Below are 10,744 nucleotides of genomic sequence, written 5' to 3' on the forward strand. Positions count from 1 at the left end.
CTGATGGCCATGTGACAGTGCTGGCTTTTCTTGATAAGATCTGTGACTTTTTCGAAGGTTTGACAGAGTTTAAATCATCCGTTGAGGTGAAACAGGTCTTTGATCATAATAATTCTGAAAGGGGATCTTAGTTTCATTTCCGAGTGTGAAACTCAATGTGAATTTGAAGTTAAAAGACTGTTTCTTAGTTTTAAGTTGTGATAGTTTCAGCTGCGGACATTGCCCGCATCTTTTGTTTGAATTTATACTTGGAAGTTGAACAAAAACAAGGTAATCCTTAAGATTTGTGTTGAAAGAGAGACGATTTAAGTCTTTAAACAACCAAAGTTAACTGGGTTTTGGTTTATCTTTCTTTTTTAACTGCATTTATATGAATAAATTTGGTATATGTTCTTTTTTACCGAGACATTCTGTGTTTTTACTCTTACTGAACAGAAGTGTGTCAGCAGTAATCTGTATTTATTTATTACACCGACAGTTATGTGAGAAAGCTGGTTTTTATTTTTCTAAAGTAAAATTTCTATTATTTTGTGCTGACAACTGTTGGTCTATAAACAGTCAAAATCAAACCTCCTTAAAGCCTTTCCCAGTTAGATTCACACAAATGTGCTGCCACGTCTTCGGGACTGTTTCTGTAACACTAATATAAAAAGACTTGATTCTGTTGCGTTGTTTGCAAAGAGTTTTAAATATCATGCTTTGTACTGGTGTCAACGTCAATAGAGTAGAATAGAATGAAATAGAATAGAATAGATTTTATTTATGCCGAGGGGAAATTCAGGAGTCACAGCAGCAGCAAAATGACAGATTTTGGTGTTATTATAACCCTCACTACAATTTGAACAGAGTTTGTTTGTCCGAACTTAAAACACATGGTCCTTAACATTATAGCTTCCTTATAAATGTTCAATCCAATACAAAGAATCATGTTTTAAACAGTAATAACTATAAAGAGATAAATAACACGAAGAAGTGACATAAAACAACAACTATTTGGACTTTATTTTGTAATTAAAGAAATATTCTGATCATTTTTTCATTCAGAATACTGAAGCGAGAAGCACACAAACGAATTCAAACCATGACTGAGAGGAGAGAGGAGCACAGGAGAGGAGGAGGAGAAGAGAGAGGCGGGAGAGGCTTGAGGAGAGAGATGGTAAGTATGGAGAGCCGAAGACAGGAGCAGGAGGAGGTGGAGAGAGGGGTAAGTATGACCAGGATAAGGAGGTGGGACAAGAGACAGAGCCAGGAACGAGAGGAGAGGGAGAGATGGGAGTCAGAGGAGAAACTGAGACAGGAGGAGGAAGAGAGGGAGGTAAGTATGGCCAGGATGAGGAGGAGGGAGAGGAGACAGAGACAGGAGCAAGAAAAGAGGGAGAGATGGGAGTGGGAGGAGACACTGAGACAGGAGGAGGAAGAGAGAGAGGTAAGTATGGCCAGGATGAGGAGCAGGGAGAGGAGACAGAGACAGGAGCAAGAAGAGAGGGAGAGATGGGAGTGGGAGGAGACACTGAGGCAGGAGAAGGAGAGACTGAGACTGAAGGAGGACGAGAGAAAGAAACTGATACTGGAGGAGGAGGAGGAGGAGGAGGGAACACAAATAGAGGACATAGTGATAGAGCTGGAGGAGCTGGAGGAGCTGGAGGAGCTGGAGTGGGACATGAATCTGTATGAGGAGGAGTTAAGAAAGTTAACGCATGGCTTAGAAAAGACAAATGATGTGAATGGAAGAAACAGACTGAGACTGAAGGAGGAGGAGAGACAGATAAGTTTGCAAAGAAGAAGAGCACAAAGAGTGAAAACACCGGGACTGGTGGAGGAGGTGAATCAGCCTGAGGAGGTGTTAAGAAAGGCAATAGATGACCTAGAAAAGGCAAAGGAGCGCTTTGACAGAAACAGACTGAGATGGGAAGAGGGGGAGAAGGGGAGACTAAGACTGGAGGAGGAGAAGAAGAGGTTGAAACTGAGGAAGAAAGAAGAGAGAGAGAGACGGGCAAGTTTGGAAAGAAGGAGAACACCAAGAGCGAAAATACTGGGACTGAGGGAGGAGGTGAATCTGATCGACGAGCAGGTACAAAAGGTCATACATGAGCTAAGAAAGGACAAGGTCCTGTATGAGAAGGAGGAGACACTGAGACTGAAGGAGGAGGTGAATCTGATTGACCAGCAGGTACAAAAGGTCATACATGAGCTAAGAAAGGACAAGGTCCTGTATGAGGAGGAGGAGACACTGAGACTGAAGGAGGAGGAGGAGGAGGTGAAGGAGACACTGAGACTGAAAGAGGAGGAGAAGGAAAGAGGGAGACTGAGACTAAAGGAGGAGAAGGAAAAAGGACAAAGACAGGAGAGACTGAGAAAAGAAAAGGAAGAGAAGAGGCTGAGACTAAAGGAGGAGAGAATAGGACAGGAGGAGGAGAAGGAGGGCATGAGACTGCAAAAGGTAGAGGAGACAGAGAGACTAGAGCTGAAACTGGATGGAGAGGAGGAGGGACTGAGACTAAAAGTGGAAGAGGAAAGACTGAGACTGAAGGAGGAGGAGAGACTTAAACTGGATGAGGAGGAGGAGGGACTGAGATTAAAGGAGGCGAAGAGGAGACTGAAACTGATGAAGGAGGAGAGACTGAAACTGGAGGAGGAGGAGGAGGGACTGAGACTAAAAGTGGAAGAGGAAAGACTGAGGCTGAAGGAGGAGGAGAGACTTAAACTGGATGAGGAGGAGGAGGGACTGAGATTAAAGGAGGCAAAGAGGAGACTGAAACTGATGAAGGAGGAGAGACTGAAACTGGAGGAGGAGGAGGAAGGACTGAGATTAAAGGAGGCAAAGAGGAGACTGAAACTGTTGAAGGAAGAGAGACTGAAACTGGAGGAGGAGGAGGAGGAGGAGAGCCAGAGACTTAAGGAGGCAAAGAAGAGAATAAGAATGAAGGAGGAGGTGAGAGTGAAACTGGAGGAGGAGGACCTGAGACTGAAGGAGAAGGAGCGACTGAGACTGAAGGAGGAGGAGAGACTGAGACTGGGGGAGAAGGAGAGACTGAAGGAGGAGGAGGAGGAGAGCCTCAGATTAGAGGAGGACAAGGAGGAGAAACTCAGACTGGAGCAGGAGGAGGAGGAGATAGTCAGATTAGAGGAGGAGAAGGAGAGACTCAGATTGGAGCAGGAGGAGGAGGAGATGGTCGGATTAGAGGAGGAGGAGGAGGAGAAGGAGAGACTCAGATTGGAGCAGGAGGAGGAGGAGATGGCCGGATTAGAGGAGGAGGAGGAGAAGGAGAGACTCAGATTGGAGCAGGAGGAGGAGGAGATGGCCGGATTAGAGGAGGGGGAGGAGGAGAAGGAGAGACTCAGATTGGAGCAGGAGGAGGAGGAGATAGTCAGATTAGAGGAGGAGGAGAAGCATGAGAGACTCAGACTGGAGGAGGAGAAGGAGCAGGAGGAGAGACTCAGATTAGAGGAGGAGGAAAGAGACAAACAGGTAAGTATGGAGAGAAGGAGAAGAAGGAAAGAAAGGAGACTGAGACAGGAGGAGGAGGAGGAGAGACTCAGACTGGAGCAGGAGGAGGACGAGAGACTCAGATTAGAGGAGGAGGAGAGACTCAGATTAGAGGAGGACGAGAGACTCAGATTAGAGGAGGACGAGAGACTCAGATTAGAGGAGGACGAGAGACTCAGACTGGAGCAGGAGGAAAGAGACAGACAGGTTAGTATGGAGAGAAGGAGAAGAAGGAAAGAAAGGAGACTGAGACTGGAGGAGGAGGACAGGCTCAGACTGGAGCAGGAGGAAGAGGAGAGGCTCAGACTGGAACAGGAGGAAGAGGAGAGGCTCAGACTGGAGCAGGAGGAAAGAGACAAACAGGTAAGTATGGAGAGAAGGAGAAGAAGGAAAGAAAGGAGACTGAGACTGGAGGAGGAGGACAGGCTCAGACTGGAGCAGGAGGAAGAGGAGAGGCTCAGACTGGAGCAGGAGGAAGAGGAGAGGCTCAGACTGGAGCAGGAGGAAAGAGACAAACAGGTAAGTATGGAGAGAAGGAGAAGAAGGAAAGAAAGGAGACTGAGACTGGAGGAGGAGGACAGGCTCAGACTGGAGCAGGAGGAAGAGGAGAGGCTCAGACTGGAGCAGGAGGAAGAGGAGAGGCTCAGACTGGAGCAGGAGGAAAGAGACAAACAGGTAAGTATGGAGAGAAGGAGAAGAAGGAAAGAAAGGAGACTGAGACAGGAGCATGAGAGACTCAGACTGGAGGAGGAGGAGGAGGAGAGACTCAGACTGGAGGAGGAGGAGGAGGAGAGACTTAGACTGGAGCAGGAGGAGGAGGAGAAGCTCAGACTGGAGCAGGAGGAGAGGCTCAGACTGGAGCAGGAGGAGAGGCTCAGACTGGAGCAGGAGGAGGAGAGAGTCAGATTAGAGGAGGAGGAGGAGAGACTCAGACTGGAGCAGGAGGAAAGAGACAAACAGGTAAGTATGGAGAGAAGAAGAAGAAGAGAGAGGAGACTGAGACTAAAGAAGGAAGAGGAGGAGAATGAGAGACTGAGACTGAAGGAGGAGATAGAAAAACGCAAGCAGGAGGAGGAGAAGAAACAGATGCAAGAGGACGAAGTGGACAAACTGATACGAGAGGAGGAGGAGAAACTGATTCGTGAGGGGGAGGAGACACAGATGCAAGAGGACCAAGTGGACAAACTAATACGAGAGGAGGAGGAGAGATTGATTCAGGATGAGGAGGAGACACAGATGCAAGAGGATCAAGTGGACAAATTGATACGGGAGGAGGAGGAGGAGGAGAGACTGACACAGAAGGAGGAGAGACTGACACTGAAAGAGGAGTTATTAAAAGAGAAGGAGGAGAGGAGACAGAGACAGGACAAGGAAGTCATTGAAAGACAAGAGATGATGGAGAACAGAAGGAGGAGAAGGGAGAGAAAACGGGAGGAGGAAGAGAAACTGAGACTAGAGGAGGAGGAGGATTTAGAAAGACTGTTACAGGAGGCGGAGCAGTGCTGGAGACAGGGGGAGAGACGAAAACAGGAAAAGAATAGGAAACGGAAACAGGAGCAGGAAGAGGAGAGACCACCAAACCAGAATGAGGAGAAGGAGAGACTGAGACTGAGATTGAGGGAGGAGAGAGAAAAACAAAAGCAGGAAGAGGAGAGAAAGGCTCTTATGGAGAAGACCAGGAGGCAGAGAGAAAGACAGGAGGAGGAGAAGAGACTTAGAGCAGAGGAAGAGAAGGAGAGACTGAGGCTAGAGGAAGAAGAGAAAAGAGTGAAACTTGAGAAGGAGAAGGAGAAGGAGAGACTGTTGGCACGGGTCCTGAGAGTAGATGACGAGGAGGAAGAGCCGGAGGTACAGATAATCAGACCAGATGAGGAGGAAAAGGAGAAAAGACTGAGACTTGAGAAGAAGAGACTGAGGCTGGAGGAAGAGGAGAAAAGAGCCAGACTTGAGAAGGAGAGACTGAGGCTGGAGGAAGAGGAAAAAAGGGTGAGACTTGAAAAGCAGAGACAGTGGGAGGAGGCAGGGTTGCTAGTGGTCCTGAAAATACGTGACGAGGACGCAGAGACGGAGGTACAGACATTCACAACAGATGAGGAGGAAGAGGAGAAAAGAGCCAGACTTGAGAGGGAGAGACTGAGGCTGGAGGAAGAGGAAAAAAGGGTGAGACTTGAAAAGCAGAGACAGTGGCAGGAGGCAGGGTGGCTAGTGGTCCTGAAACTAGGTGACGGGGACGAAGAGACCGAGGAGGAACCAAGCCCATATGAGGAGGAAGAGGAGAAATGGAAAGATGCGGTGTGGGCGGACAAGCGGGAGATGACGGAGAGCAGGTGGATAAGGGAAAGAAGAAGGAGGGTGCTGCGGGAGCAGGAGGAGAAACGTAGAGGACAGGCACACTCTGGGGAACAGGAGGAAGAGAAAAGTCATCAACCTCTTCAAAATGAGAGCCAGTTTTCAAAACTGAAACTGCGCCTCCTGGAGCTCCAGAGGGACCGGGTCCTCAAGAACATCACCAGGAGTGAGAAGAAGGAGGCCAAGATCCAGGCCAGGGGTAAGAAAGCAACTTTCAAACCTTGTTTTTAAATTTCTCTTTTAAAAAAAAGATTTGATTTGATCAAAAATCTGTCAAATAAGAGACAATCTCTCAGCTTCACTCAAAAGTCACCTTGAATATTTGGTTTCTTTCAGAGGATCCTGATCCTGCCGACAAGGAGATGCGCTTACGGAAGCAACAGTCCAAGAGGATGAAGCTGCAGAAGAAGCAGAGAAACCTGGAGGAGAAGATAAGCCGCAAGACGGGGTGAGGACTCCAGGATGAACTCAGCCAAGGAGAAGAGGTAAGTGTTTGGTAAGTATTTGCATTATTTAGTACACACACACACACACACACACACACACACACACACACACACACACACACACACACACACACACACACACTTCATAAAAAAAAACTAAAAACACACAAAACATTTAAACAGTTAAACTACTTTCAAAAATCATTTAAATTAGAGAAAAATAAAAACATAAAAAACCCTAGAATAGTTATTTTAAAGTAGGTATAAAGTAGAAGAAAGTTATTTGTCCTCCGATGAGGGGGGGTGGTGGCAGGGTAAAAGTAAAAGGTTGGACAACACACACACACACACACACACACACACACACACACACACACACACACACACACACACACACACATAAAATTATATTATTCTTTCAATTCAAACATTTCATTAAATGATGCTTGATTGGATAAGTTAAAGATTGTGTGTTGTCTAATAAAAGGTATTTAAATGATGTTCAAAAAAGTTCCCAAAATTAAAATAATTATCCAAAGAACAAGAAAAAAAATCAGGCAAAAAAAAAGTCAGACTCTAAATAGTTCTTTTAAAGTAGAAGAAAGTTATATGTCCTCCGATGAGGGGGGGTGGTGGCAGGGTAAAAGTAAAAGGTTGGACAACACACACAAAATTTTATTACCCTTTAAATTCAAACATTTCATTAAATGATACTTGATTAGATAGTTAAAGCTTATGTGTTGTCCAATAATAGGTTTTTAGTTTATTTTTTATCACTTTTTTAATCACAATTATCATCTCAATAACAAAAAATAAATGAATTAATTAAACAAATAGTTAATTTAAAAGACAGACTCTAAATAGTTCTTTTAAAGTAGAAGAAAGTTATTTGTCCTCCGATGAGGGGGGGTGGTGGCAGGGTAAAAGTAAAAGGTTGGACATCACACACAAAATTATAGTTATTTTTCCTATAACATTTTACTTGATATCTTGATTAGATGGTTAAAGCTAATGTGTTGTCCAGTAAAAAGTGTTTAAATTACGTTTAATAGAGTAGTCTCCAAAATCCCAATAATTATCCTGATAACAAGAAAAAAAAAACAGGCAAAAAAAGTTAGACTCTGAATAGTTCTTTTAAAGTAGAAGAAAGTTATTTGTCCTCCGATGAGGGGGGGTGGTGGCAGGGTAAAAGCTAAAGATTGGATGACACACACAATTTTTTTTTCTAGGAATCATTTAAACTTTAAAAACAACTAGTTTGACAACTTCCAAACTAGTGTCTTTAATGTAGAACAAAGTACTTTGTCCTCCGATGAGGGGGGGTGGTGGCAGGGTAAAAGTTCAGAGAAAAAATCAAAGTTAATTGTTGTGTGTGTCCAACACAATTATCAGTTCAGCTAATAATCTGCTAATCTAATTTGAAATAGATGAACAGAGCTTGTTCAGGTGTCATCCAAATCAAAATTTTACAGCCAGTGTTTTTCTAAACAAATTTCATCTAGTTTAATGTAAACAGCTATTAAATCATGTGGACAATGAATAAAAAAATAGTTTGACCAGACTCAGCTCTTTTCTGAAATAGTTCTTTAAATATAGAATAAAGTTATTTGTCCTCCGATGAGGGGGGGTGGTGGCGGGCCAAAAATAAAAAACCAACAACAACAACAAAAAAACTGGAAGGAAAGCTGCAGTGTGTGCTGAGACACACACACAATCAAATAACATGTAAATAAATTAAAATACAATGTTAAGAAATGATCAATTATTCAAAGATCATAGGACACATGATCATAGGTAGTTCTAAAATAGTTCTAAATAAATGATGACTGTCGTGATCTGACGAGATAAATTTCCATCTTAATAAATATGAGTCTGGAAACAAATACTTTCAAAATAGGACTTAGTGATTGGATGAGGAAAAGAGACGGTCTGAAAGCGTAGCATGGAATAAAGTTATTTGTCCTCCGATGAGGGGGGGTGGTGGCGGGCTAAAATTAGGCAAAGCAACAAAAAGCAAGAAGCATCAAACAGAAGAAGTGTGTGATTTAACACTCCAATATGATATAGTGCAGTGATCCATTCACAGCCAATTTGAAAATGACAAAGATACACAGTCAAACAACCTGAAAAGGTCAAACTTGTGAGAGCAGATGTCCCTGACACAGAGACAGAAGAACAACCCGAGCACAGGCGCTCTAAACCACAATGTAGGAAACATTGTCAGCGCCTATTTGAGGTAAGTTCTCATTTGAAGAAAATCAAATGTTGTGAGGAAAGGCCTCAAAGTACGGCATCTTGTCTCCCACTGGCTGTCACCTGCCTCAAAGGCTCCTGAGTGGATGAAAAACACAGGGATGGACCCGCAGTACAACACCATACCGCCCGCTTCAGGAAAAGCCCAAACTATCAGCACCAACAGCCGTCAGCCAGCGTGGAAAACACTACCGGAGCATCAGTGCATCAAAAAAACACTGAGCGACGACGGTTGAGCTCTTTCAAACTCATCAAGTGGGTGCAATGTCGGGTCCTGAGCTGGGACCAGAGCGGGCTTCAGTGCAGCGTTACCACAAACCACTTGAGCTTACGGCCACGACTGTTCCAGTGAATGCAAACGCTGCAGTAAATGCAGGTATGACATGCAACGTGTTGTCTGGATCGGTGTACGTGTGCTGCTGATGCTCCCTGAAAGTTTTCTTCCACAGACGCTCAAACAGCTCAAACTCAGGTGTTGTATCCATGGAAGTGTAAGCCTTCATATTTAAAGCCTGTGAACTGACAGCTACAAAGCCATTCCTCCTCTCTTTTCATTCCTCTCTGGTTTTATCTGATTGATCGTAGCTGCCTCGCCAACACTGAGGCGCTCATTTCCTGTCCATCGGCCAGGTTCACGTGTGTTACACTGCAAAGGAGCTTTTACTGCTGCTTTCTGCTTCTGTCCCAAGGTGTCCATCTACAGAGAAACAAAGGAGGGAAGTGGAGACACGAAATGAAGTGAGGTGACGTATAACAAACACCTGACAGACAAACCTGTGAAACCTGTGAGTGTACTTTCACTCCCAACAGGTGAGTGTTCTTTTGCATGGTGTGCTGTCAACAAGATATTGTGTGTCATGTGACTCCAGAGTCATGATCTCCGCAGGTGATCCAGATCTAGAGCAGCAAACAGAACCAGGGTTCAGCCCCAGAGGTCTGGGCACTGTAGATCCTGCTGCAGCAGAAGATCGGGATGCTACACCCAGTTTGAGCAGCTGGTACTCTGGGAAACAGTTCACCCTGACCCGTGTAAAGTGGCTACACGCTCTCTGTGTACTCCAGCCTCTTCAGTGCCGTGTGGAAGAGTTTTCCCAAGGCCGAGGAAAACGTTTCAAACTGAAGAAACTGACTGAGTCTGAAAACTGTGGATAAAAGCTCAGAACCAGTTCCACAAGCACACACACTCTGCCCAGTTCCTCAAGCACACACACACTGCCCAGTTCCTCAAGCACACACACACTGCCCAGTTCTTCAAGCACACACACTCTGCCCAGTTCTTCAAGCACACACACACTGTGCCCAGTTCTTCAAGCACACACACACTGTGCCCAGTTCCTCAAGCACACACACACTGCCCAGTTCCTCAAGCATACACACACTGCCCAGTTCCTCAAGCACACACACACACTACCCAGTTCTTCAAGCACACACACACTGTGCCCAGTTCCTCAAGCACACACACACACTTCCCAGTTCCTCAAGCACACGCACACTCTTCCCAGTTCCTCAAGCACACACACACTGCCCAGTTCCTCAAGCACACACACACACTGCCCAGTTCCTCAAGCACACACACACACTGCCCAGTTCAAGCACACCCCATTTCCCCCCACACCCATGAACCTCTTTACCAATGAACCTGTGGTGCCACATCATGTTATAACGCCCCGTGCTGTAATACTGTAATACATTTTCAATTCATTTTGTAAAAAACAGCATTTTGTAATAATCTGACACATTTTGTTTTATAGTGTTTTAAATGTATGTGATAAACTTTGCTGCATTATGTAGTACATTCAGACATATTGCATCAGTCATTACAAAATGCAGGTGTTGTATTTTTTTATATCAAGAAAATATAAGAATTAGGTGCATTATGCAACAAACCAGCCAAATAGATATCTCAAATTAAAAAAAAAAAAAAAATGTTATACCATCAGAAATATATTGTAGGTGTGGGTGCCTGGAGGGCTGAGAGGTGGGCAAGGCACCTAGCAACGGGTAAAACTGAAATGATAGGAATTTTAGGGCGCAAGGTCTTTTGGGGCCGTGGTTGTGTGGTGTAGTCAGCAGAGGGGGGGTGCTTAAGTGTGGGTGCGCAGGGCCGAGAGGTGCAGAAGTCACCCAGGGCCGAGAGGTGGTCCCGGTGGTCCCGGTGGTCCCGGTGGTCCCGGTGGTCCAGGCGGTCCGGGGCTAAGTGTGGCTGCCT

At 45.1% G+C, this 10,744-nt stretch overlaps 1 protein-coding gene across 1 annotated transcript; it reads left to right on the forward strand.

Moving 5' to 3' along the window:
- Positions 1 to 3,298: 3,298 nt before the first annotated feature.
- On the forward strand, positions 3,299 to 6,375 carry LOC141786996 (uncharacterized). Its single transcript, XM_074665318.1, has 3 exons — positions 3,299 to 5,289; positions 5,350 to 6,035; positions 6,173 to 6,375. Exons 1-3 carry the CDS (start codon positions 3,299 to 3,301, stop codon positions 6,286 to 6,288), a joined length of 2,793 nt encoding a protein of 930 aa, XP_074521419.1. The 3' UTR covers positions 6,289 to 6,375.
- Positions 6,376 to 10,744: the final 4,369 nt, after the last annotated feature.

The sequence above is a fragment of the Halichoeres trimaculatus genome, unplaced genomic scaffold (genome assembly GCF_033239565.1).
Source record: "Halichoeres trimaculatus isolate MK-OKI-2021-1 unplaced genomic scaffold, fHalTri1.1 fHalTri1_scaffold_103, whole genome shotgun sequence".
Taxonomy (NCBI): domain Eukaryota; kingdom Metazoa; phylum Chordata; class Actinopteri; order Labriformes; family Labridae; genus Halichoeres; species Halichoeres trimaculatus.